Raw genomic sequence first — 26,998 nt, forward strand, 5'->3', positions numbered from 1 at the left:
TGTCTTATTAATGAAAAACTCATCAGATATCAGAACATCTCCCTTAGGAACCAACCAGCGTTATGAGACACAGGTCAGGCTAAACCCCTGTTAAATACTGCATGTGTGTGTGTGTAAGAATGTTACAGAAGGATAGGGAGTGTGAGGGAGCAACAGAGAGGCAGCCGAGTGGTATTTAATTTTCCAAGATGAGGGATTAGCACTGGCAGAATTTGATCATTCTGCTCTGATCTCAGGATGTTCAATCATAGCTTATCCCAAATATTAAACTCTCTGTCTTTTGTCCCTTCTCCCTTCAATCCATCTCGCTCTCTGTCTATCTCACACACACACTGCACATTTCAATCCATACTCATGCCTATGGAGCTTCCCATTGAGGAAAATGGCCCACTGAGCCTACTGTCAGGGTGTTGTGTGTGATTGTTCAGCCACCTGGTCAACTCAGGGGATGGGTGAGGAGGGTGGAGGTGGGGGAGGGGCAAGGTTCAGTGTGTTGTGTGTGTGCATGTGAAGGGATGGAGGGGTAGGGGTGGGGGTGGGTTTCTGGTGTGATGATGCCAAGCTTTAGCATCTTATAGAGGCAGCTGAGGAGAGTAAATTAAAAAACTGTTATGTCTAATCCGGAGCACGAAGCACAAGTGGCACACACTCCAAAATCTGATCCTTCATGTTTACATGGATCTGGATGAGCTTAAACACACACACACACACACACTGCATACATGCCCATATATTCCCTGCTGCTAAATACTCTGTGATTGTGTACCAGGCCGGATGGAGGGAGGGATAGCGGAGAGTGAGAAGAGGGTCGACTTGGGAGTGGGGGGGTTACAAGCCCCTGATCTGCACTCTCATTTTCAGCCTGGAGATCTGCACCCGGGACATCTGGGTCACATCATTACTGAAATCTTCTGCTTGTTCATTCCCAGCTTTGCAAGGCTTAGAAAGACCGACCTGCACACAAACATTCACAAAAAGCACACACACATTTAAAGCAGGCTACAGATATTTAAACCATCCTGTCTGGAAAAAAACAAAAAAAACAATAATTAGTGTAATCAGAAACACACATGATGATATAGAGAAGAAACAATGCATGTATGTCGAATTTATCTGAACTTAAAATGTCATGTAAAATATTTTTATGAATAGAATTAATTTATAAACTTGATTAGACTTCGACTGGTAACAATCATCCCAGCAGATGTCACCTGTTAGGATTTTCTGGGGGAATTCAAACGCATGTTTTGTGAAGTCACATCGTCCTCTAGTGGCAAAAAGCTGGTTTTACAATAAAGTGGTAGTTTCACCAAGTAATCAGCAGGAAATGTTGAATAACAACTCAGAGGCAGGTGGATTCAACTGGTAGGCCCCCGCTGTCACGAATAGAAAAGAATAAAAACATATTCCTTTTCAGTTGTTATAAAAATCAATAATAGAAGAAAATGTTCACATAGTAATGACACAAAAACTTATAAATAAAGTATTCAGTCCAAATAGTATATACAGTTGGCATAGTTCTTAAAACAATTCAAACAAATGTTTAACAACAGTTAAGTAAGGTATGAAGTCTTTATCCTTCTTAGAATTATTTTTAATTATAAGCTTAGTGAGTTTTACATAGGTAACACCTTTAAATGCATAAGATGGAGCTGGAAGTACTTTAGGGAATAGAGGAAGAAAACAGTCAATCCAACAACAACATTTTTTCACTAAAAAGATAAAGAAACAAAAATTTTTCAAAATTCAAGATTTAAAGTGTTTATTATCACGTATAAAGAAACGCGCATGGAATTATTATTATTATTAATATTTATTATTATTTGCTGTCCATAATAATATATAGAAATAGATAAATAGAATAAAACCAGGACAATCTACAATGTCTACAATAACAAAAACAGGCAGTGTGCAACAGGAAATATCTAAGATGCAAATGAAGTGTAACAGTTACCTGACTGTCGACTTGTTAGCAACAACAACAACAACAACAATTTCCAGACAAATGTTCTATTTAACACTAACTTTTATTTAGCTGAAGCAAGAAGCCAGTCCTTGAATTCACCACGGAGGGGGGGGGGGGGGGGGGGGAAGTGTGGGGGGATTACCGCGTGACGTCTTCGTCTGTGTGCAGCACGCGCGCAGCTCAGGTATAAAAGTCTGCTCCAGGTGAGGCTCGAACTCACAACCTCGGCATCGCTCTGCTGAATACTGTCGTATAAGTACCGCGCGCTAACCGATTGCGCCACTGGAGCTTCGGCGACTCTCCGCCGGCAAGTCGGTTTAAGACGGACGGCGACCCGCTGCAGGACGACCCGGATGAGCTTTTCTTTTTCTTTCTTTCTTTATTTTATTTAATTTTTTAAAATTGTTTTGTCGCTTTCTCTTCCGAAATAACGGAGGTCGGGTTGCTCGCGCTCGCAGGAAGTCCGACGGACGACAGCTCTGCACGCGGGTTCACGCTGCGTTCAAGGACCCCTCCGACACAGCGCCATCTGTTAAAAACAAAAAACAAAAAACAAACAAAAAAAAAAGAAAAGCTGATTGTGTTCGTGGATGACAAAATGTCTCACATTTAAAATGCACCAGTTATTTTAATTAAAGCATTAAAGCAACACAAAAGTAAACAACTATAGGCCACTAATATTTTCTTTCTAAAGGAAAAATCAAATTCAAAATATAGGTGGTGTTTAGGGACACATCCATTAGTGCACTAATTCTGCCACACTGTCACAAACGTGTATGTGTGGGAAGCTCCATCACTGGACAAAGCTGAACCCTAAATTACTAGTTTAGGCCATGTAATTCATCACCACCCATATGTGAAAGATTCATCTGTGAACATTTAGAATTTGTAGACATGCTGGTGAAATCTGTGTCCTGTTTTATTCTCTTTCCAGGATCCTGTGGTTCTTGAAATGATCTGTGATTATTTAGTTCTCACTCTCTCGCTTTCTCGCTTTCTGTCTTTATTTCTTTCTGTTTTTTTGGAACATGTTTTGCTCTGTTATTCAACAGCACAACACACGAAGGGCATTTTAATCGAACTCCTTATCTCCTTGGCTCTGTATGAGTGTGCTTAAGTAAACAGAGAGGCTTTCCTTTGTTTATTAAGGTACTTAGTAATAACTATAAAGCCACGTGTGGTTAAATATAAATGGAAGTTTCTGTATGTGCAGATCACAAATGAGAATATGGTAATATTCAAGATTGGTAGCATACAATGCATGCTCATTTTTGACAACTTCAGTGAATCAATAAGAACTAAACAGCCTTGTACCTTTTTACAACTGAATTGCAGAAAGATAAATATACAGATTATAAATGAAGTAGAATAAAAATTTAGATACAGTAGTGTTTTCTAATTCACTGTATAGCTGAAAGACAAATCCAATGACGGCACATCAAGTTCAATCAAAACAGTGTTCCTCATTTTCATCCCTTGATGCAAAAAACTGTAAGTAATATGGCGGAAACAGCCGGCAGCTGTGGGGCAGTCAGCCATAGTCACGTTTTAAAGCTGTGCGCCTTGACGAGAGGCCAAGGTGGCAAATGAAAAACCTTAACACAACAATGGGGGCTGCGTTAGCACATAAACAAACACGGTTCCTTGAGGCAGGCTGTGAAGTTCCAAGAACAAAATTTATATTCAGAGAGCGCTCTCCATTCTTCATCACGGTGTCATATTGCCATATTTTGTGAGGATATTTTACACCGACCTCCGATAGGCCACAGTGTGTTTCAGGGCCATTTGTCACACTCCCCCTCAAGAGCAACACAAAGAGAGACACAGACATAAAGATGGAGTAGTAGGCTGGGAGACAAGGCAGGCTGTCAGAATTTAACACCAGCGAATGACTCACGGAGACTGGACAGCATAATCTGGCACTGAGTTGTTGTTGGGATTTTTTTATTACTATTATTCTCAGCATATTCATAATTCAACACAAGACATACAGGAAACACTAACATAAACATTCTGAATGAAAGAGAAGAAATCACGTGACCCAGCGGTCAGCGGAGGCTCTCACCTCAAAGACATGCGGTGGCGATGCCAGTTTGAAAACTCATTATTAAACACACCTGAAGCCTGAATGGGTTCACCAGCAACATGTTGAGGCCTTCTGGCAATATTGTCATGCAGCACACAGAGACAGAGAGAGAGAGAGCGAGAGGGTGAGGGAGGGACAAAGAGAGGTCTGAAAACTGGAAAAACTTCACCTGTAGCTTTAGGTTAGAAATGCAATGAAGAATACAGATGATGTTCGCAAATAGTAAACAGCTGCTGGCAAAGTTGCTCAAACATTTGGCCTCAAAATATTGCTTGTACGTCACAGACTTGAGTAAGATATGACAGATCCATGCCCTTTTCTGCTGCAAAGGAAGTGCTTTAGTACCCAAGTTTGGGCTAGGTAGGTACAGTCGCCCATAGAAATAGGATGAGTAGATTTACAGTGCTGTAATGAGATATACAATATATTATACACTGGTTCATCAGGGAGGCTTTGCGCTATGCTCTATTTCTTTGCCTTGTTATGTTTCCAGACCTGCAGCATTGTCACGGATCAGCGTTTTGGGTGCAGTTGTAGAGGGTTTGTTAAATAATGACTGCAGGTTATCATTCTTCAACACAGAGTCCGAAGGATAGTGTGAAAAACTGCAGGTAGAATACGATTTTAAAGGAACATTTTCTCAAAAGACTGTCGGCTCAATCACAGTATAGTGCATTTTCTTTTTTTGTTTTTCCTTTTTTTTTGTGTCCACATTGGACATTAGTTTCCATTGTTAAAATACCCCGATCCCCCCACGCAAATGAAACCCCACCACCCCATCCCCTTCCCATCCCACCTTAATCCCGCATGCCCCCAGCCCAGCCCCCTCCCAAAATAACTTTATACAAACTGATAAAACTTCACAACAATGCACCATCAACACAAAAGTCACACAAAGTTCTGTCATTATGATCATCCAGAAGAACTAAGAACAGCTCACATCAAAATCCCCCTCATTCTCTCAGACACACACACACACACACACACTCTGTTTCATTCCCAGGGGGGGTCAAAGACAGGCAGCACTTGCAGTCAGGTCAGGTATATGTCTGTATTGCATCACGGCTCATCACATCCTTCTGTCGCGAAACAGTGAGACAGCTTGTTTAGTGTTTTCAGGGATTATGAAGATAATTCCAGGACTAAAAGCAAAGGAGGATTTGAGGATTTAACGAGAGAACAGCAGGTGAGAATTTGTTAGTGTGTATGCAGGTGGGGCGTGGCAGGTGGTCGGGCAGGGAGGGGTGGGGGTTCGTGTTCAGTCAGTCGTGGATGACGATGGGTCCTCGCATCCTCAGGCTGGGGTGAGGGTGCGGAGGGGCCAGGACGAGCCCCTGCGGAGGGCCCTGGGAGACCCTGCGAAGGGTAATCTGCTCGCAGGGCTGCCGGCAGGCGTGCCTCAGCTGGGAGCGGGACAGCATCCGTCTGGCCCTCCTGGGGGGCGTAGAGACAAGATAGGACATAAGTGCAGCAGAAGATACACAAGCAAAGATGCCATCAGAACATTATACAGATTGCAAGTACTGTAGTATATTATATATTCTTTACACCGCTATTTATCAAACAGCCTCCAATCACTATAAATAAGATTTAGATAAAGTAAAAAGAAAGTCAATAATATATGGTAACTTCAAATTGGTCATTCTAGCAAAAGTTTTTTGTACATTTCTAAAAGTTCCCTTGTTGTTAACAATAAAACATCTGCAGCTCCATCACAACCATACAAAAGCAATCTACTGTGGAGGATTGTTGCGCTTTGTGATCAAATGCTCGGCAGCAGCTGCAGTGACACCATGTTAAATGTTTCGTGCTCAGCTGTTGGTTATGCGAGTAGGTGGACAGAATAGTAGTGATGACATGTTACTGAGAGCACACTACGGCTGCACTGCCTGCGTTTATTGATGTGGAGAAAACCATCCATCTCTGCCTCTGATAGTTGGTCATTTTTCCACTGAATAATAAAGAGCATGCCCATTCTTTACAGGCGTCTAAGGGCCTGATATTCAAACAGTACAGCAGAGAATTCATTCGGAGAGGAAAGTTTTGGATTGCATAGTAATAAATTAACAATGACTACGCCTGCATATAATGTTTGTGTGAATATATTATTTATACATTGCTAACCATAGGCTTGATGCTTCCAGTGCTTCTAGCTACCTCTCATTAATGTGGCAGCTCTGCTGTTCGGCTGCAGCAGCCTGGAACACATAGAAATAATGACGACGCTGGCTCTGGGCTGTGTGCTTTAGGAGGATGGTTATTTGTTATGTATATTACTGGTCTACCAGCAGTTTGACAAGCAGTGTGTGCTACTGAACTATAAGTCATTAATCACTTGATTGCTTGGTTGCAAAAATGCCAGTACTCAGCGTTTGATTGTGTTTGTTTTCTTTGTACAGATACACGTACCGTAACAGGCTTTACACAAGCTGCAAAGAGCAGCGTCAGCAGCCACACCTCCTGTCAACAACAAACGTTTGGCGCCATGGAGAAAACTAATAAAGAGAGCAGACTATAAACTTGAAGTTGGTCGAAATGATTAAATACAAGCAGAGATTTTCAGGCGAGGTTTATCCTCACTGAAGCACGGTGCAACACGTATGTTAAGAAGAAAAGGCGAGGAACATTTCTGCAGGATTTCTCACAGTAATGAAGAGGGATTGATACTGAAGGGGTGCACTGTGCTGTGAGAGCAAAGCTGCCTCAGCAGCCACAGCCACTAAACCCAACACCGCCGGGCACACTCATGTTGGACACTGCACTAATGGAATTCAATCGGAGACAAATGAAGGCAAATGCAAGATACATAACCTAGGTGTGCAGATGATTATTCATTGTTCCCCTTGGAATACTTTCAGATTTAATGCACAACTAAACCCTCTAAGTCTGCCCTCTTTTTCTTCCTGTTGCTCTCTCATTAGCACAAAGGATGTTTTTCTCATATTAAGAACAGGAAAACACATCTGACTCCAGATCCCTGCATTTAAGAGAGCAATGATGGAAACTCTGTACATGATAAGGCTGCACATTCAAATGAAATCAACGTGTCCAAGAGTGCATCTATATACACACACATTACCCATTTGTATTTGTAGACATTATTGGAAACATATTGTCACTCAGAGTCAGAGCAGAAGACTAATCGACGAGGAACAGAATAGATTTGGCTCTGATGGCACATTATCTAAAGCTCTGCGGTGTGACTGTTCAGCTGGCCATCAGGAGGAAAGCAAGCATGCAAATCCGCTTTCAAACACGTATCAAAGCTGCTCCGTTTACATTTCTCTTTTGCTTTCTCTGACTCTGCTCCAATGCCTGATGCTTTGTTCTATTATTTCCTTCTCGAAGCCAGCATCTCTGTATGTTATATTTAACGTAGCCCTGAAGAATCGCTGATATCTTTCACTTAAGTACCAAAACTACTAAATACTAGCAAGTAAGTAAAAGTAACTGCAGAAAATGGCCCACGTGAATGTATTAGAGCTGTATAATTACATTACATGATCAAAATGCTTTTAAAATCTCATCCTTGCAATTTACTGCTGTAAATGCATTTGTTCCATTTAACATCTACTTAGGAAGTTACATCCAGTGATTCCCAACCAAAGTTCTTTTATGTGATATTTTGTTGTTAAAACAGAAGGATAATTTCACCATTTAAATCCACGTGAGAGGCTTACAGCCACTGACCTTGATGTTTATCATGTTTTATTCTGTAAAATCTGTTTCCACCACAATACAGTCTACAACAGTACTGTATCTTTGTACATTTAAGTGGACACCGCCAACTTTCTGAGCTTTTTTGAAACCAGATTCATACAACAAAATGACAGAGGGCTGCATTACAAATTGTTATTTCAATCTTAATCTGAAACTTGGGTTTTTGCTGTGGAGTAAAACATTTGCTCTCCAACTGTGAAGTAGCTGATAGTGTAAATGTCCATGGAAAGTACTAATATATTAAGTGCTGTACTTAGGGCTCTGTGCTCCAGACTGAAATGTGATCAACCACCGCTCACTGATTGTGGTTGCATCACACTGATTCCGTAAATCCTCTAAGTGCTCCTCCAGGGCCAACATGAGATCTTTTTAAAATATTTCAGAGTGACACGTCTCAATCTTTTTAGGGTCTACCATGAAATTTGACTCGAACATTTATTTCCCAGAGAGTGAAATATGATCATTTGTTGACGCTCAGCTCTTCATGCTCTCAATATATTTTTATTGACTGTGTGACCTCGGGAAAGTGTTAATTTGCCATCTCCGTCTGTTCCTGTCTCTATTTCTCTGTCTTGCCTCCTCCTTGAATAAGTAGGAGTGATCTCCCTCTCTTCCTCTCTGCTAAGTGACACACTGTGCTCTCCATGACGCTGAGAGAATAAAAGAAGAGCATAAAGAGATGGGGAAGGGGGAGAAAATGAAACATCCAAACATCTCTCATTAGCAGCATCCTTTCAGAGCAGATCTTTAAATGTCTCTCTCCAGAAATATATCAATTGGCTCTAAGAGGAGAGCGAACAACAGTATAACAGAAAGGATACAGTATACAAAAATATGCTGTCTCTCCTTCTCTCTCGCACATGCACACACACACGCAGCCATTTTGTCTTGGCGGGAAGTGAGTGATCCATAAGAGTCCAGCCATGGTTAATGTGGTAATAATATTCCCACTCAGGCCCCAGTGGTGCCTGGCTCTTCGGTGGCCCATCTGTACCAGTTAGCCGCTCTAATTTTAGCCCCCGCGGTCCGAGGGCGGCTGTGAGCGCCAGTTGCCATGGCTCATTTAGACACAATCTTAATGGAGGAACATATTTCTTTCTCACATGTGGACACGGATACTGTCTTTATGTGCTGGAGAGCGTGCTGAATTTGTCAAGGCAATCCAACACTAAATGAGAAATTTCACAGAGAAAGCCGTTAAAATTTCACAGTAATCCTTCCAACATTTCAGTCGAGGGTTAGACTAGAATGAAAAAGCTCAATGTGTCAAGCCTTCATTGTCATTAATAAAAATTTTAAAAAATCCTCCTGAAATAAAGAAGTAAGCATTTCATTGTTATGAAGGCCCACATGAAATAAAATGCTATTCCAAAGTCGAGAAAATGTTATTCTGCTGGGAAAATATACCGAATCCACCACATTTGTTCGGTCAGTTTGTTGTGACTTTGTATTTTTATCAGTTTCTTCAAATATCTATCAGAGCTAATGCCTTAACAGTGTTTTATAGGTGTATGAACAGCTTGTGCTATGAAGAAAATAAACTTTCACATATTTTACGTTGTAAACTTTTAATACCTGATGTGTTTCTTTACAACCTCAGACAGAAATAAGACTCTGCAGGCCTCCTGAATGTAAGCACAACCTGCACGGCCACACAAAAATAATTGTCTCCTTTCTAGTCAATACCTCAGTTCTTCGTATCTGCTGTGTCGCTCTGTTTTCAGCATCACTTGCTTTTCCTTCTTGCAAACACTGCACACACACACAGTCAGCCAATCAGAGGTCAGAAAAGGGTCACCTTTGCTTACCTGGTCTCCCGGGTGACGAGGAAGAAGCTATCATCGGGGGCGTCAATCCAATTTGGGCGTCTCTTGCGGATCATCACTCCACCTCGGGTGTTTCCACTGCTGCTGTTGCGGCCGTTGTGCTGCAGGAACACAATAAGAGCATATTTATTGACAATAATCTGTGAATCAGTCTAGCAGGATTCCTTATTTAAGAAATGTAGACACCTACCAGGAGGGGGGCAGCTGTTGTACCTGGGTTCTCTGCAAAAACAAAGCCACAGCAGTGAGAGAAAGATGCAAAGTATGCATGAGGGACTCTGTCAGTTGTGAATAGTATTGATTAGTTTATTACTTTTCCTAATTTACAAGTGGTGCAACAAATGACTGTGTTTCAATTTCAGTAAAAATAGTGAAGTTACCAATAAAAAACAAAGTGTCAGACTGAAGTTGAATCATCCAAATTATCCAAATGACCCCCATCTGCTGATTCGTTTTCATTAGAATTAGTTGTCATTCTCTCCAACGAGCTAGTTTAGATAAGAAATGGCAGAAAAGGTTATCAACTCCGGGTGTATCTCTACTAATCCGATTTTATCAAGCAAAAATGATGGCAACAACATAAGAAATCATCACTGTTTGGTCCCCAAGGTTCAATCACATCAGAAGTAACGTAATTATTTTCCAATCCTTTTTGGGGGGTGGGGTCTAACAGAACAAAGACTTTTGCTTCTGGGCAGGATTAGGTTAAGCAATAACAATCTAATTGAAAAACAAGTCAGGATTACTTTTGTAGGATTAGTTCAGCTGCTTTTTTGTTTTTTGGAAAGAAATGTGGGCCTGGGTGTCTACCTGAGCGCCTGTCCGGCTCAGCCCTGCTGTGGTGATGATAGCTGCGTTTTCCCAGCATGCCATGAGGGCCGTGTGGGAGAGAGGAGAGAAGGCGTCGAGGGGGAGGCGTCTGCAGGCCCGGGGTGCGGTGGGAGCGGGGCGCGTGAGCTGCCGGACGGGACTCTGGAAGAGACACCACACTGGAGCTGCATCAACTGGCTCCCATGGACCATCTGAATAATTTCTATTCATATTTTATTGATTTGTCTTTTTTTTTTTCACTTGACACAAAGGAGTAAAATTACACCAATTCTGGTCAAACTGATTTTTGTTTTTTCTTTACTCTGGTGAGTATTGATTTACCTAGAAACTGCAGGACACTGGTCAGAGTGCTCCTTTGGGCCGCTCTGGTTTTGGGTAGGCGAGTCCCTTGCCCCTCTGACACCCTTAACATATCTAAACCAAACACACATACACACACACATTTTATAAACCAGTGCAGTGTTTCTCACATCGCATAGACCCCAACTAGTCCTTACTGACTGACAAAGAACACTAAACAGTGCAACAGTTCTGAAGAGGCATGCATTTAAAATCAAAGCCAGTGAAGTCTGCAGTTTTATTGAAAGGAAGGCTGTCTTGTCTGATTGGAGCAAGGACGTTTTATGTAAACGGCCTCTTCCCATGTTTGAAATGTCTGCTGAGCACCACAAAATGAAGAAGTCAGTATATATGAGGAAATCACTGAGGTATCAAAATGGTGACTTGCTTCCAAGGATGGCATGAGCATTAAGAAAGAATCCCTCCAACATGCAGATACAACTGAATACATGCTTACATGCACACAAACTCCAAAAAAAAAACCCACAAAAAAAACAAACCATATTTTAAAACACACATACATGAAAATATGAATGTATTATGAGAGCAGGCACTGAAGGGCTGAGTCCATGCTGGGGAGGGGTGGCGTGCCACTGCGCTTCCTCTGAGTGTGGTGGAGTTGATGGGACAGATAACATGGACACATGAAGCACAAGGACTCGGAAGAGATGCTTTCAGGTGTGACTTTATTGGAGGTCTACTCTCACATTCGCACAGTGATGAAAGAAAAGAGCAAAAAGGAGGTAGAAGATGAGATGAGCACATTGCAACAGTTGTTAGAGGAGTAAAGGATGATGAGAGGGCACAGTGGAGGAGTAGGAGCAGTGGGGAGGGTATAGGGAAGAAGGGGGTGGGGGCCTGAATGGTAAATCCTGGCTGCAGGATTTACTTGACTGAAGAGGCACCACGATGGATTCCTATGAATACTGCATGATAAGTATACAGGAGAACAGCTGAGTGGATGAAATATCACCACAGTCCAGTAAATGACTTCTTAAGGCCTGATCTACAATGAGGTGGGGTGACGGGGGGGAGGGGGTTGCAGCCAGCAGCAAAAAGTCAACAACAGCTGGTTAGTAAGCTTGTTGTCAAGCCAAAGCCCCTAATCAATTCATTTGCTTTTTCTAATACACTCTCAAAAAAAAAAAAAAAACAACAAAAAAAACAAGCAGCATGAGGAAAAATGCGTGTGCAAAATAAAAAAAGAAAAAAAATGAAATGATGGCAAACACAGTGAAGCTGAGGTTCAGCATTTACAATAGACATTCGTGGCTGAGATGGCTCGTTCAGCCCTGACAGCACAGAGTAGGCACGCCTTCACTGCGGGCGCTGTGCAAAATAGAGCTTCTCTTAGTAAAATACATTTTCTCTTCATCTCACTTCAGCATATATATGGCTCAGACTAGAATGTCACTTCTGCTGGATCCTGTTAGTCTATACATTAACAACAGGAGCAAAATCTGTTACTCTTTGTATATTTTTAAGTCGCTGTGTTAATGTAGAAATGTCCTGTTGAATGAATAATTTTGTATAATTTTAACAATGGCTTTAATTCACAGTCACTAAGAACTCTAACAGATAACAGAATGGAAAAAAAAAAAAAAAACCCAAATGAAAAGATGATCAAAACTCAGTTATGAGGACAGGCAGTCTTTATTGGAAACAGGGGGTGGGAGAATACAAAACCAAAATAATAATAATAACAATAATAATAAAAACAGAAAGAGAGACAGACGGGGAGGGGCGGAGACAGGCAGAGATGGGGTTTGATGGTGGGGCAGTCAGGGTGAGAGGGGGAGTGTGTGTGTGTTGTGTATGTCATGCCTAGAGAGAGAATGCGCGTATGATTGTTTGTGTTTGTGTTTGTGTGTGTGTGTGTGTGTGTGTGTGTGTGTGTGTGTGTGTGTGTGTCCATGTGGCAGAAGTTAGGAGGAATTGAAAGAGCTCTTACACTCTGCCTTTATGGCCCCACAGTTAATGGGGACAAAGGGCCGGCGCGCAGCACGGCGCAGCCTGATGATGTCACGGCACATGTGCCGGGCCAGCTTGGTGAGGCGGGTGGCCTGCAGCAGGAAAGCCTGCTTGGTCTTCATGGAGGACTTGGGGCTGCCGCTGTTTCGCATGGGCACCATGTGGTTGGACTGGCGAGGGGCGTGGCCTCGTGAACGAGACTCCTGGGAAGGAAGAGACAGAAAAGGCCTCTGACGACATTGACGGCAGGTGATACAAAACATTTTAGGTACTACTGTTGCTCATTTATGAATTTAAGATTTGGAAAGACGTTTTCACTGGCATCAAAAGCTTTAAACATTTTATTTCCTGCTAATTTGGCAACATCACAATGTGTTTTGATTATATAGCCCTCTAATGTCAAAATCACACGAAAGCTGAGTGTTTAATTGATCAATCATTATGTCTTCAAAACAATTAGCACACTTGCTGATGAAATAAAGTCAGACAGCCCTGCAATCTTACCTTCAAACGGCTTAATTGAAAGCTGAAACAGCTTTAACAAGATAATTCAACTTCATGGTCATTTTGGAGGCTGTTGAGCTTTTTAACTGTGTTGCATTGGGGCGAGGATTAGCATCATGTCTCAGGAAGAACTCTAACTGTCTTAAAGTAGAATTTACAGTGAGGCCATTAAATATAACTGCATTATATAACTGGTGCGAGTGGACATTATGGATTAACAGGAAGAGCGCAGGTGTAATTAATATCTTTTGTAATGGCTGCACTCCATCTGTATTGGCCTGCTCCTGATACACATTATGGCTCATCATGATAGTTTGAAAAATGCCCCTTCATTTAAAAGGAGCATACGTTTATATAATTATTTAGAACTGTGCTCAGCCAGTCAAAATATGTGCTGTGAAAATGGAAACAGGGTGGGAGACTGAACTTTATATTGTATTTTCCTCAAAAATGTGGAGGTGTGTGAATCTTTTCACAACTACTATACCTGTAGTAACTGCTGTACATGATGTTTTGAGCACACTGAACACATCATGAAGACAGTTTAACAACTCGGACGATAAATTGTGGATTTAAAGTCCTTTAATAACTGCTGTAACATCTGCCCATGCTACTTCGGCACATTTACCCTCCACTACATCTCGTGTGTTTCACATCTGAACTTACGATGCTTGCTGGACTCGGGGAAGTTCTCTCCTCTGGGCCTTCTGCTCTGCTTGGCATCTTCAGGCCACCGTACTTCTTCCAGTACATCCAGCAGGAAACGCACAGGCGGCACTGCATGTTTGGAGGCCCCCACGAGTACCACTGGGCCGACTGCATGGCTGTTAATGTACAAAACGCATTAATGCTTGTTAAAGGCACTGAGGGAGAAAACTGGTCTGAAGACACTCGGCACATTGATTCCTCCACTCCACTCTCTCTCACCACTCCCTAAAATTATCCTATCAATATCCACAGTCAAGGAGGCACAGTTGATGCTTCTTTACTGACTGATGAGTGCCCGCAGTGACTCAACAAACATGGAGAAACTGTCTGAGCAAGAAATTAAAGCACGGAACATTGAGTAAATTGAGCAAATAATTATTTGTCAGAACTTTAAGATATTTTATATGATTTGCAGGTAATCTACTCAAAGCCGGATTGACTTGATTTCTCCAAAAGATGAATTGAAGATTTCTGCAAGGGCATTAAATGTTTAAGTCATTTATGAGACAGACTTGTGAAATATTACATCATTTTGTTTGGAACTATTCAACCATCAGTGCAAAAACCCAGTCTTATTGCTGGTCTGTGCAATATCATCATGTATTGCAGTCTTTTTAAAATAAATCCAGCCTTGATAGAAAGTTACACAAAGGAAGAGATTCATTGCTGGATTAGTAACAGCTGTCTACATTAATAAACAGATAAGCAGTGATGATGAAAATTAAAATAATTTTGGACTCCTAGTTTCATTTGCTTCCCTTTCATTTCTACATTGCTCCACTTCACAACCTTGGGATTTAATTTTACACACACAAAACTCACTATAGCAGCTCTCGCAGGCTCGGCCCCCGCCTGCCGCATGGTAGGATCCGGGGCCTGCTCCGTTCACTGTTGCCATTTTTCCATTGGTCATTGAGATCTGGTTGGGGTTGGGTTTGTTACTGTCAAATAAAAAGAAGCGGATTTTAGAAACATTATAATAGCTGCTTTCTGCAGGGTTTTCAATATAACGAACATAATTATTAGAAAAACAAAATGATGTACCGGTGGCTGGCATATCAGTGACATACCTGAATATCAAAATGTGAAATAAAGTGACTTACTACGTGGGGATATAAACTTGTTTCAGTTTGCTCTCAGCCTCTGCTGCCTTCAGTCTTTTCTGCTCAGGGAAACACAGACAGATTCATTACAACCAGGAGAAGTCAAGTCACCAGATCTTCATAGTTTGACACCTTTCAAGATCAGTGCTAATGCGCAGCCAGCAAACAGAACTGCAGGATTGCAATTATTAAATGTGCAAATGAGCTTCAGGCATGTTATTGCCTTTCTTCCTCATGTGATGATTAAGTTGAATAAAACATTCTTCACCGTGAAAACGCCAGTGTATGCTGGCACGCACAGCACCTTGAAGTTTTGTTCATCATATTAAACCAGTGGAGACAGCAATCCTACAATAAGCCTGCAGTGATTCATAAGGTACACAAGCTGCTTTGTTTCAGCTAATGTTACTGTCTACAGCAGGCAAGAATAAATATCAGGATTTAAAGTACCTTCAAGAAAGAAATGCTTAATGTCACTGTTTTGAAAGGACTTAAAAGGGCCTCACCTGTTGCACGTATCTATCTGTGGTCTTCCACATGTAGTAGTACTCTATGATACTGGTCAGAGACTTCCATGGCAGCTTCACAGCGGAAAGAATGAAGAAGTGTGGGTGGGGGAGAAAGACAGAAAGTAAATTAATGATATTAATATCTCATGTTCTTGCCATCTGGGTGCAAAAAGTGTTCATGCATATTTATGAGTGACAGGCATTGTGACCACATCGGCTGAAAGCTACCGGCTTTGGCTCAACTCTGAGTCTCAGATGAAAACACACACACACTTTCTCTCTCACACAGACACACAGCGATTCACACATTTAATAAGTATTCATGAGCACCTGGTGCCACCACATACACCCTTATCCTGCCTCTTTTGTACCAAATAGGCAGATGGTGAGAAGGAAAATTCAACGGTAAAAATGTCATTCCCTGTGGACTGGACACGGTGACTTTTAAAACTGCTCATTTTTTTCATTAACAGAGCAGCACCCGTGATGCCCTGAAATACGTGCCATTTACAACGAATTTCCATTGTGACACATGTTCACTGGTGGGGAGGGAAGTGTCAGTCCACAGAAACTACTAAAAACCACCAATCGCACATATTCACTGTTGTGTCAAAACAAGTTTCAAGAAGTCATGTAATTTACCAAAATACTTCGAAGCACAATGCTACTCTATGTAATTGTCAAAACTTTGATCTGGTGCGACTCAGGATATCATGTAAGCTGTTTCTCAAATGCATGTGAGCATTTGAGAAACAGTCCATTCACATGTGAGCATGTGAATGGACTGAGGAAGTAGATTATGTTTAAATGGTTAAATACCTCACAACGTAAAATCTGGGCATTATTTAGTAAATTCAAGCCGACTATAGCTGCTGTTCTCGCCTTTCGTTAACTTTCCTTACTCTGGATACATACATTCCAATTCAGGCTTCAGCACAAACTGAACAGTTCTTTATTCACTCAAGCCGCAAAAAGGTGCAGTGAACCAAAAATATATAGAGAATATAAGATTGACACAGGTGACTAAAAATTATTATACAAGAATTCTAAGTTCGAGAAATTACTCCTTCAATATTCGTGCAAAATATATAAAACATTTAAGAAATAAAAACTTTGTTCTTGTTGCAGTATTAGACAGGGGAAGCACAATTATGCTGTTTTAAGGATGCTGTGTTGACATTTATGGAGTAAGCTGGGCAACAATAAAGTCAGGGTCATAATAATTGAGTCCTTGAAGGTTACAAGACACAATACTTGCTTGGGAAAGACATAGGTATTGCACATTGTGGTATGTTTTGTAGGAGGCCAGGTTAAATGATGGCATCACAGTGTCAACTAGTATCAAAAATGGCTATTCTCCTTTAGAGCTTCAGTAACATTTTCCATCACAAGTCAACCAACTGAAACCATTTCTAACCATTGTAACTTATTTTGTGTGCCAATTTCTTGAAAGAAAAATTAAAAAAACATGAGTAATTCAGTTCCAAAAGTTAATTTAAGTGTAATCTCCAAAGATGAATTTTCATCAACTGAAGGCAAACTTGATGTTTACAAGTTTTGCATGTTTTTTATTAGTTGTTGTTCTGTCATAATTTCATGACAGCTCAGAAAATTGCTTAATTTGTTATGATAGTTAGTTTTGCCATCTAGAGGGGAAATAAAGGCACATCAGGGGCTGGCTGAGCCACATAGCATAATTTGCATATAACACTCATCTACTGATTTGCAAGTACAGTCAGGCATGAGATCAATGCAAAATATAGAATGAAAATATGCCTAGAAAAATGCAAAAATGTACAATGCGTTTCCTCTTAGACAAGTTGTTTATCTGAATCACAAACTTACAAAGTCTTGTCGGATGTCATTGAAGTCTTTCCCGTATTTCTCTAGTGCCTCTTCGAACATGGCGGCTTCTGAGGCGCTCCACTCCTCCATTTCATCCCTGCAAAGTACTGGACCACCCGCTGGAACCAGTACACTCAGTGCACTGGACAAATCGTAATTGTGGCGATGCAGTGTGTCCATCGCATGGAACTGCAACCAAAAGACACAAGAAATCAGTTGCAATCAACCATTTAAGTGCCAATCAGGGACTGCTGAGTGTGAGTGAGTCCGTGTGTGTGTAACTCACCAGTGTGATGTCTCGGGAGGCTGCGGCAGCACTCATGTGTAAGCTGGGTTGCCTGACTGAGCTGCTGCAGTCCAACGCTCGAGCAAAGGTCCCCACCGCCCTGAAAAATTATGCGTATAAACAACAAAAAAAAAATAGAAAGTAATAAATCTGCAGGCATGCTTGGCATTATCATACAGAATAAGAGCAAAGCGATAATGTCAAACTTCATATCATATCAGTCCATCTCCCTGTTTGAGAAAACTTCTGTAGCTGCATAATGGAGGAATCAGGGTCAGAACATGCTGCTATCTGAAGGTTAGTGCTTGGCTGATTTGAGAGGTTGTCCATGTAGACGTCAGACATGAAAGGTGATTTACCGTGCCACCACTAGGAATTGGTCTATTTGTTTGTTGGTGAGTGGACACTCTGGATCCCATAGCTTCTCTTCTAGCTTCGCCTGGTCCCTGTCATCTGCCTCACCTGCAAGACCAAGATAGAGCCGCTCAGACAGCACAACAACTTCCCACACTTCTGGTGAAGAAATCTATTTTTACCGGCTGCTTATTTGCTGCAGGGGAAATTTGTGATTATAAAGCTAGTGAAATTGCCAGGCAATTCTCCAGTTATTGGTTAGAGAAATCACATTTCAAGATTGATTGCTTTCGAGCCGTGGCTGATTAGGCTTTTCACTTGATCTAAGTTGAATCTGCTATAAATTGCATTTGTCTAAATGTACATGTTATTTTCCTCTCAGAGTACATTGCTCACATTTAGAGAAGTGAAGAAATGTCAAATCAAGACGCTGGATGCGAAAAATCCACAACTATTACTACTTTCAAAACCTTGAACAGATATTTTACAGGTACAGACAGTATGTTCTGTTCTGACTGACCCTCTTGTAGCATTTCAGGTACATCTGCTTGAAAGCGAGGCCCCACTCTGATCTCCCCTTTGTCGGCCAGCAAAGTCTTCTGTGTGGGGTCATACACCAGCGAGTAGAAGAAGGTATCCTGCAGAAAACAACTGCAGCAATTACCAACACAAAGAGGCAGCCTCTGAATCTTAAACTGCAGATATTTTCACTCTCAATCACTTTAATGTGAAAGATATTCTCTCTATTACACATTCAAATCTGAATCCTGCCAGACGAACAACTCTCTGTGAATTGTTTGAATATAAGTTTTAATAGAGAATGAACAGCTCCAACCAAGAAAATTTACTTTTCTGCAGCTGCCAACTCACTGAATTTAAAAAAAAAAAAAAAAAGAGAGAGGAAGAGACCTGCAACTATTTTTATTACTTGCTCAAGCAAAATGTCCTAGTTCAAACTTCTCAGAGAAGCAGAATTGCTGCTTAGTTGTATGTGATGATATAGTTCAACATTTTAAGCCTGAGGTGTTTTGAATTATCTGGCATCATAATGTACATAATGTTTTTTTTACACTACATGTATTAAACAATAAAGAAACAGATTAACTGCCTGACTGATCAAAACTGAAAGCTCCAATTACTTGCAGGACATGACAATCTGCTCAGTTTTTGACATCTGTAATAATAAATATCTTAGTTCTTAGAATATGACCAAACCTGCTCAGATGCAGTCTGCAGTAAACAAACAACAAACAGTAGAAGGTGACAGATTGAGTTTTTCTTTCCCCTCTAGCTCACCTCTTTGTCAAGGTATGAAAGAACAGCTTCAGTCTCATTCAATAATGCGACACTGCATTTTCCCCTATTAGAAAAAGAGAAAGGAAGACAAGAACCATTTAAACCACAGATGCAGGAAGTGAGTGTTTTTGGCAAATGTGTTCAAGGCTGGATGAGCAACTATCCATGAGCACTGCCTGAAAATGATGTGCTGTAGGGTGTGGGTCTGTGTGTGTGTGTGTGTGTGTGTGTAGTACCTGATGTGCGTCGCAGGTAAGCTTTCATACTGCCGGGAGAGGAAGAGCTCTCTGTGGCGAAGCTGGTGTTTCTGTTTTTCTGTTAGCTCTGTCTCTGTCGGGTTCTCCTTCTCCTCTTCCAACTCCTCTGCAAAAGCACACACACAGCAGGAAATTACAAATTAAGAGAGACCCTGATGTTGTTAAATGGTGGCCATGTGTCACAGAGGGTTCAGTGAAGACAAATGGCACAATAAATATGACAACAGGCGTAAATAACAGACCAACAGATTAAAGTCACAAATGGATTCAGACAAATTCATCCATTCATCTCTTAGATTTCATGCTTCATAACTACTGCTGTCTTCTGCTACAAGAGTAAAAAGTCTCCAGAGGACTTTGCAGTCACACCCCGCTGCCATCTTATAAAGGCACACAAGCCATTTTGTGCAGGACTATTAGTGAAAATGTAATTTTAAAAACCGTGTTCATACATACATTTTGCATGAATTGAGTCAATGCATAATGCCAGGGAGCAGATGAACAACCTCAATTACAGTTGGAGTGCAGGCACCTGGCAACTAATCGAATACCACACCCATCATTTTCCGAAGCCAGCACGGACACTTCAGGTACAGATTCACATTCCTCTTAAAAAAAAATAATCATACAGAAACTTTCATTCCTCATTTCCACTGTCCTGATGTTTCACACTATGACCTGTCAGTTTACCACTTCAGAACTTTTTGTCACAGTCTGACATTCCCATCCACTTCAGCCAGCTGCGCCGAGGTGAGAAATTAGCCAGGGTTTGAGCTTCTATAGCTGCCCAACCCAAATTTGGACAAAACTGGTTCTGTCACTATTAATGTGAACAACCAACTGCAACGTGACAAATGTCTTCCAGGAGACACATTTATAAGTCAACTGTCTAGACCCTCTATGGCTGCTGGCTGTTCATCATGCTTCACAACGAAATTTAAATACTTGGAGTTTCAAGGATGGGGAGGGGGAGGTGACACACACACACACACACACACACACACACACGATGTGGTGGCAGTTTCCACTGCTGTCTCAGATAACGAAATAACTGATTCACTGTTAAGAGATCAAAGCTAATATTTGGGATTAACTCGTTTGTCTCAGCATGTGTAAACAAAAGTGTTAACAGTTTCAGACCAACGACAATTGAGGAACAACCTTTGGACAGTCTTTCCTAAAAGGCATTCACAGTGATTCAAAAGTTTGTACACACAAAATTAACAGGAGTAAAAAGAGCTTGAAGGCTAAGATTAAATCCTTCTTGCAGTCATTTCTATTCTCTGAGACTATGGCAAATGTTTAGATATAACACCCTGAACTCCAATACTGAATGAGCGTAGCAGGTTTCAGATGTAGTCTCACCATCCATAAGCCACTTCACAGACCACTGAACAGACAGGTGTCTTTGCTGGACTCACCCTTATTGAACTGTAATATCAATGTTAAGATTTTTTTTGTGTGAACTTTCCAGTTTGGATTTCCACTGCTACAGTAAAGCTATTCTCTCTTTAATCCGGCAGATAACAGCCTGATCTGCTCTCCTCTGATTAATCAGAGTTTTATTTTTTGTCAAAAGATAAAGCTAATACAATCTCAGATTTTTTGTTTGGCTGGTGCTGCTCTTTGTTAACGAAAGCTTCCTGTGGAAGGCAACTGCAGCCATCTTACATTTTGGCACTGATTTTAGCAACTGGCAACCCATTCATGGGTCTTTGTAGCATGATAAAGACACGATGCAGGAGTCTGTCAGTGGATGAGTAAATATACCCATTTACTTATTACAAGGTGGGCTACGTAAAAGAGTAAGCAGTCATGGCATCTGAGTTGAATGGCACAAACATTGTGTCCTGCTGTGGAGGAAGCAGCAGACGTCATCCAATCTCATTAAGTGAAAACATATCTATCTGCATGGTTTGAGAGCAGGTGTGGAAAATGTGTTTTTGACATTTGAGTGAAATGACCACTGACAACTTCTCTTTAGAGCTAATGCCGAATCTGTTGTTTGATCGAAGGCTGCAGTATATTGTCGTGAAAACAAAAACACATGCATACCCCGATGCAGAAATAAACATCTAATCACAACCAGGAATAGTTGTTTGGTAAGGTGTACATGCTTCAGTCTCCTATAAACACCAAACCATCCACTTTAATTCTATAAATAAAACTCACTTGCTGTTCTTCTGTTTTTCACCTGAAATAGTCTAAACCATAAATTGGGTTAATTCCTTGGAACGAGGTTGGTCTTATTAAATATTAAAAAATATGAAATTTTTATTATTGATGCTGCTTTTTCTGCTGTCCAGCTGGTAGAAAACAGCTTCCAAATAGCTGGTTGAAATGACACCACACTGTAATCGATGCATATGTGCCTGAACATTGTCTGGTTTATGTTTTGTGCTTCATATTGCTTTGTGTTTGCAGAGTCCCCCAAAATGAGCAAAACTGGTTTCACAAAAGCATAGACCACACACAAACACAGAGAGAGAGAGAGAGAGAGAGAGAGAGAGAGAGAGAGAGAGAGAGAGAGAGAGAGAGAGAGAGAGAGAGAGAGAGAGAGAGAGAGATGTATTTAGGCAAACACTATGGCCCTGTCTTCCCTGCCTCAAACATGACAACAGTTTAAACCAGTCTTCACTGGATCTCCGGCCACCACTTCTTCATGTTGAATATTTTACTGGAAATTGTGGTTCTGTTTTGTCTCCAGGGAGTTTTTGAGGTTCTTTGTTTTGTTTTTTTTTAAACAATCAGTTTTTTTGTGACCAAAGGGCCAAGTGAAACATGACTAGATGCGAGTAGATGGCTTCCCACACAAGACTTCTGCTGTTGTAGTCACAACACCTTCTTTTCCTTCCATCCTCATGCAGACATTCATGCACCCCAGTTTTGCCCACCTCAGCAATTACCAATTGATGAAAGGGGCAGAATTAATGTAAATATGAAGCTCAATGTGTTTTCCTGTCACACTGAAGAACCTTCTCATGTTTGTACCATCTACAGAAATGCTCTGAGTAAATGGGTGGATTCAGGGTGTGTCATTGTCATGAAGGGGAAAAAAACTGATGATGTTATATTGTGCAAAGCATATGTGGAAATGTCTGCCTGCCTATTCAAGAGGGAAAACAGAGAGGCCATTTTCAGCCAACTATCAGCAGAACAATAATTGCTGATACATTTCTTAATTAATCTTTGAATTTCCCATAAAGTGTATTCCAGCAGGAGAAAAAAAAATATGACAGTTTGTCAGAACCCAAGGTGATGTTTCAACAGAGAAAAAGCGCAAAGCACCATGTGTTATGATGGTGGTGCCAGAAAAAAGCTTGACATTTGTGCTTGAGAAATGTTTAATTTTTGACTAATCAGTGATTCCATTCATCATTTCATCTTCATATCTGAGTTTAATGCAGATTAATATACACATTTTAAACAATATGGATTGACTTTTATTTTTATGACGACTACTTGAATGGGACTGTAACTTTCACGTGTGTTAACTCACTTGCATGCTTGTCTGCGAGCTGGATGAGGCTGTGGGAGATGTCTCTCCTTCTGTAGAAACAAACCACCTTGGCCTCCACATTTCCACTGGCCGTCTGAAAGAGAGAGAAGAGAAAGATCCAGGTTGGCTCAAAGAGGTGGGATCACCTCCCTGCTGAAACTTCTAATTTCCCAAGAGATGTGGCTAATTTGTGTGCCCATCAAGTGTTGCTGCGATTACAGCCTGACCAGCACTGATGATTAGATGATTGATTGATTGCTCTACAGTATAATTAAGCTGACAAGCTCAAAGACTTGGCCAGTATTATATGATGTGACTGATGGAGCGTGAAGGGATGCGGGGGTACGAGGTTGGAAAAAAATGCTTCAGAGTTCTGCTGCTTTCAGAGGTTTGTTGGTACAGTAAGAGCATATGTTGTTATGGCAAGGTTCACTTGAAGATTGTGATGAAGTCAACCACTGTCTTTAAATTTCAACAAGAAGTGAACATGATAAGCTTCACGCAACTAGTGCATGCTTCACTAATACAGCAGGAAGTTCCTGCTATTTCACCCACAGCTGCCTTATAAAGTACAGCTTCAGTATTTTTACAGGCAGACACTGACATGATCTGACAGTTTCTCACCCACATCAACTGCTGATGGTAACTCAGTGCAAATATAACACAGGAAAAGCTTCCCTGACACATCTGTCAAAAGATGTTTATGTGGTATTTATACAGTGCATGTTAGTTTTAGCTTGTTTTTAACTGCCATAAAGAAAATGCTGCTAATACATGAATAAATCAAAAGAACAAAAACAACAGGGAACTCTGAAACTTATCAAATATTGGCAGAGGAATTATCAGACTCACAACCAGAAAATGCTGACACTGTCACCAAATATCTTCAGTCCAAACCTTTTTAACATCCTGAAATTTCCATTATAATCCCAACCTACACTTAACACACTATAGGTGTGTCCTGAAATACAAACAGCATTTAGGAACTGGGAAACACCTGCCTCTTTTAATGGCATTACAGTAAGTATGCATGCAAACTTCAACTATTGTAAAGAGAGGGGACAGGTGCAGGAACAGGGAGGAATCTTTGTTATTCACCCTGGGGCATAAAGAGAGATAATTACACGAAAATATCACAAACACTTAAGTACCTTGTTGAGTTCTTCTATCCGGCGGATCAGGTATGGGTTACTGGAGGAGTTCTCAAAGAATACGTAATCTGGGGGGGGGGCGAGGGAAAAATGTATCAGATGAGTGTGAAGCAAAATAATCTTGTCAGCAGACCAGGTGAAAATAACATATGTAAATGCAAAACTGGAAATATAAATATAAATGTAAATGTGTACAATATCATAACTATCAGAGTGGCAGACCACTATTAAACTGTAATGCAAATACCACCAAGAATACCGCCATGCTCTAAGTCAACACAAAGCTAAATGTGTGTAAACTGCAAGGTTTCTACAGCCTGAGGAAAATGCCATATGCTTGTAATTTTCCCTGCAAGATATACACAATCATTACAGGGACACAGCAAAGACATAACACTTGACTGTGACTTTGGAAAAGTGAGGACATTAAGGTCTGTCTTGAAGCAGAAATGCTGTAATCAGACACAGAAACAATCCCATGAATATGAAAATGTGCCAGAGCTGTCAAACAGTAGAAAATACGAAAAAAAATATGATATATTATATCTTCCTCAGTAGTCAACAGCATTTTAATGGCCATGGTTGTGATATGATGAACTGCATAGCAATTAGACTGACAAAAAAATTATCTCAAAGCAGAAACAGCCAAACAACCCAAATACTGATTGACTTGAGGTTAACCTGCTATCCTTCATTATATATCACTAAGTGTATATTTTTGACATTCAGTTGAACAGTAAGGACGTTTCATTTCAATATGTCACTACTGGCTCTGATTGGGAAAAAATATTTATTTATTATGAGGAATGTGTAAAAAGAAATATATATTATAAATATATATTTTTTAAATCTCTCTCTCTAAATATATAAAATATATAAATATATATAAAGACCACACACAACCCTGTACCATTAAGTTTAAGTTTGGGGGAAGTTGTAGTTTACAGACAGCACCTGAAGGCAGCAGGAGCACTGCACTGAAGGTGAGTGTAGAAACTCGGTGATGCACTGAAACAAAACTGACACCCCGCTGATGATAAAGTGCTGCCAAATAACATCACCTGGACAAAGCTGCTTTATTTTTATTTATTTATTTTTTTAAAAATCACGTTTTTTTTTTTGTTTGTTTAACCCCACGTCAAGCACCGACGCTAATTAAAACTCATTTGCACACTTAACACGGATCTGAAGCTCCAGCTCCTGGAAGGAAATGTTGCGTTTAGTCCTCCGGACGAAACGACGCCATGAGACGAGACAATAATTTGATGTTGAATTCCATTACACTGCTAACAAGCTAGCTAGCAGCTGAAGCCAATTTGCTAATTAATTTGCACTTCTGGTGAATGTAGGTGGACAGTGCAGCAACACTGGCTATTAAATATCACCAATGCAGTTAGATGCTTTGGTAAAATTGTGTAAACTGATCGCGTTAGCCGCAACGATGGTAATCAGTGAAGCCATTGCTGGTGCTAACGTTAGCTAAATAAGGACTCGTACTACTGGCTGCATGCCAGAAGAGGCAAATACAAAAGGCAGCCTCAGACTGTCCGGGGTAACGATTTAATAACCTTTAAAACACACGTCCAGCCCGGGAGTCCCCTTGTTCGCCACTTTACACCACCCCCGAGCTAAATATCCGAAAAACTAAAGCGCAGCTGAGGTGCCGACAACTGAAAAAATGTTTACATTGTGTTGCTAGCCGTTTAGCAAGCTGGCGGCTAGCTGCTGCTGCTGCTGCTGCTGCTGCTGTGGCCACGACAGACGCGAGGCCTGACCCATTTTGAATCCCAAATATTTAGAAATCCTCACCTTCCTGCTCCAACTTAATGCCCCCTCTGTGGCCGTAGCACACTGATACCCCGCTAATAATTAGAAACGGGGCGAAAAGGGGGCCCACATTTTCCCCCCGGGTTTGTGAAGGGGGGGATGCAAAAAGTGGAAGGGTTTCAATTTGATAAAAAAGGATCCACATTGACATACATACCTCCGACCCGGTACATGTTGGCCGCCATTTCTGCCCTCCCGGAGTGTTAACGTAAACCATAAACTAAGAGGAATAGAATAAATTAATTATATAAAAAAAAAAACTATAAAAGTGGATTTCTGGCACACAAAAAAAAGCCTAAAAAGGTGCGATAAATTATGATCGTCGAGATTCCGGTTGTGCACCCGATTGGGAGAACTGAAGTGAATTCAACCCCCCCCTCCCCTCCTGCTACTATTCACAGTCCCCTTTACAATACAGTGAACTCACGGCAGCCAAAAGAAGTCGGATCAACCAGAAAAACCACTGGCTGCTGACGTTGGGAGGGGCGCACGCGCAGACACACACACACACACACACACACACACACAACAAACACACAACACACAAACCTTAGGTAAGTGGCCATAAACCCTTATAAATAAAATCATAACGAGGAAACTTGATATTACAAACGCTGAAAGATTTTTACGACCTCCCATAATTAGAATCTTCTCAGTCTTTATCGTTTATAATTAAAGTCCTGCTCGTAAAATGAGATTTCAGTATAATAAATAAAAATTATTGTAACAACTCGCTGCATAAAAAAAAAAATATTAACGTGGAGAGTTGTTACAATAATTTCTTTCGCGTTTTAAAGCGGTAAACAGGTTTTAAAAACCATCCTTAGGAATAGTTAGTGTTTAGTCGAAACAGCATTCAGAGCTTTGTAGTTTTTCCTCGTTGTGGTGCGCGCGCGCGTGACATCACTGGTGGGTTTGGC

At 41.0% G+C, this 26,998-nt stretch overlaps 1 protein-coding gene and 1 non-coding gene across 4 annotated transcripts; both read right to left on the bottom strand.

Annotated features, from left to right (window-relative positions):
* Positions 1-2,161: 2,161 nt before the first annotated feature.
* trnai-uau (transfer RNA isoleucine (anticodon UAU)) lies at positions 2,162-2,255 on the bottom strand. The gene is made up of 2 exons: positions 2,218-2,255; positions 2,162-2,197 (listed from the first exon to the last, which is right to left on the bottom strand). It is a non-coding gene; the product is annotated as a tRNA-Ile (tRNA).
* A 2,690-nt stretch (positions 2,256-4,945) lies between these two features.
* On the bottom strand, positions 4,946-26,478 carry mta3 (metastasis associated 1 family, member 3). 3 transcript variants are annotated; one of them, XM_029527374.1, is made up of 18 exons: positions 26,236-26,478; positions 24,252-24,319; positions 23,101-23,194; positions 19,581-19,707; positions 19,345-19,408; positions 18,569-18,686; positions 18,054-18,156; positions 17,695-17,794; positions 17,409-17,597; positions 15,561-15,635; positions 15,055-15,113; positions 14,774-14,892; positions 13,910-14,067; positions 12,720-12,942; positions 10,751-10,843; positions 10,394-10,570; positions 9,581-9,722; positions 4,946-5,486 (listed from the first exon to the last, which is right to left on the bottom strand). In XM_029527374.1, the coding sequence occupies exons 1-18, from the start codon at positions 26,261-26,263 to the stop codon at positions 5,315-5,317; spliced, it is 2,109 nt and encodes a 702-aa protein (XP_029383234.1). In that variant the 5' UTR covers positions 26,264-26,478; the 3' UTR covers positions 4,946-5,314. The 3 variants fall into 3 exon arrangements, with proteins under 3 accessions (XP_029383234.1, XP_029383235.1, XP_029383236.1); XM_029527375.1 differs by lacking the exons at positions 4,946-5,486; positions 9,581-9,722; positions 10,394-10,570; positions 10,751-10,843 and having other exon boundaries at positions 12,388-12,942; positions 15,058-15,113; positions 26,236-26,472; XM_029527376.1 differs by lacking the exons at positions 4,946-5,486; positions 9,581-9,722; positions 10,394-10,570; positions 10,751-10,843; positions 17,409-17,597 and having other exon boundaries at positions 12,388-12,942; positions 15,058-15,113; positions 26,236-26,474.
* Positions 26,479-26,998: the final 520 nt, after the last annotated feature.

This window comes from Echeneis naucrates, chromosome 19, assembly GCF_900963305.1.
Source record: "Echeneis naucrates chromosome 19, fEcheNa1.1, whole genome shotgun sequence".
Classification (NCBI taxonomy): domain Eukaryota; kingdom Metazoa; phylum Chordata; class Actinopteri; order Carangiformes; family Echeneidae; genus Echeneis; species Echeneis naucrates.

Bases quoted from the DNA above. Each gene is read 5' to 3' on its own strand.
- mta3 (XM_029527374.1), bottom strand. From the start codon at position 26,263: ATGGCGGCCAACATGTACCGGGTCGGAG. The intron at 15,636-17,408 runs GTAAGTTTGTGA...TCCGCTGTGAAG, and splicing joins ATGACATCCGACAAGACTTT to CTGCCATGGAAGTCTCTGAC. The intron at 12,943-13,909 runs GTAAGTTCAGAT...CTTCCTTCCCAG, and splicing joins CCCCGAGTCCAGCAAGCATC to GAGTCTCGTTCACGAGGCCA.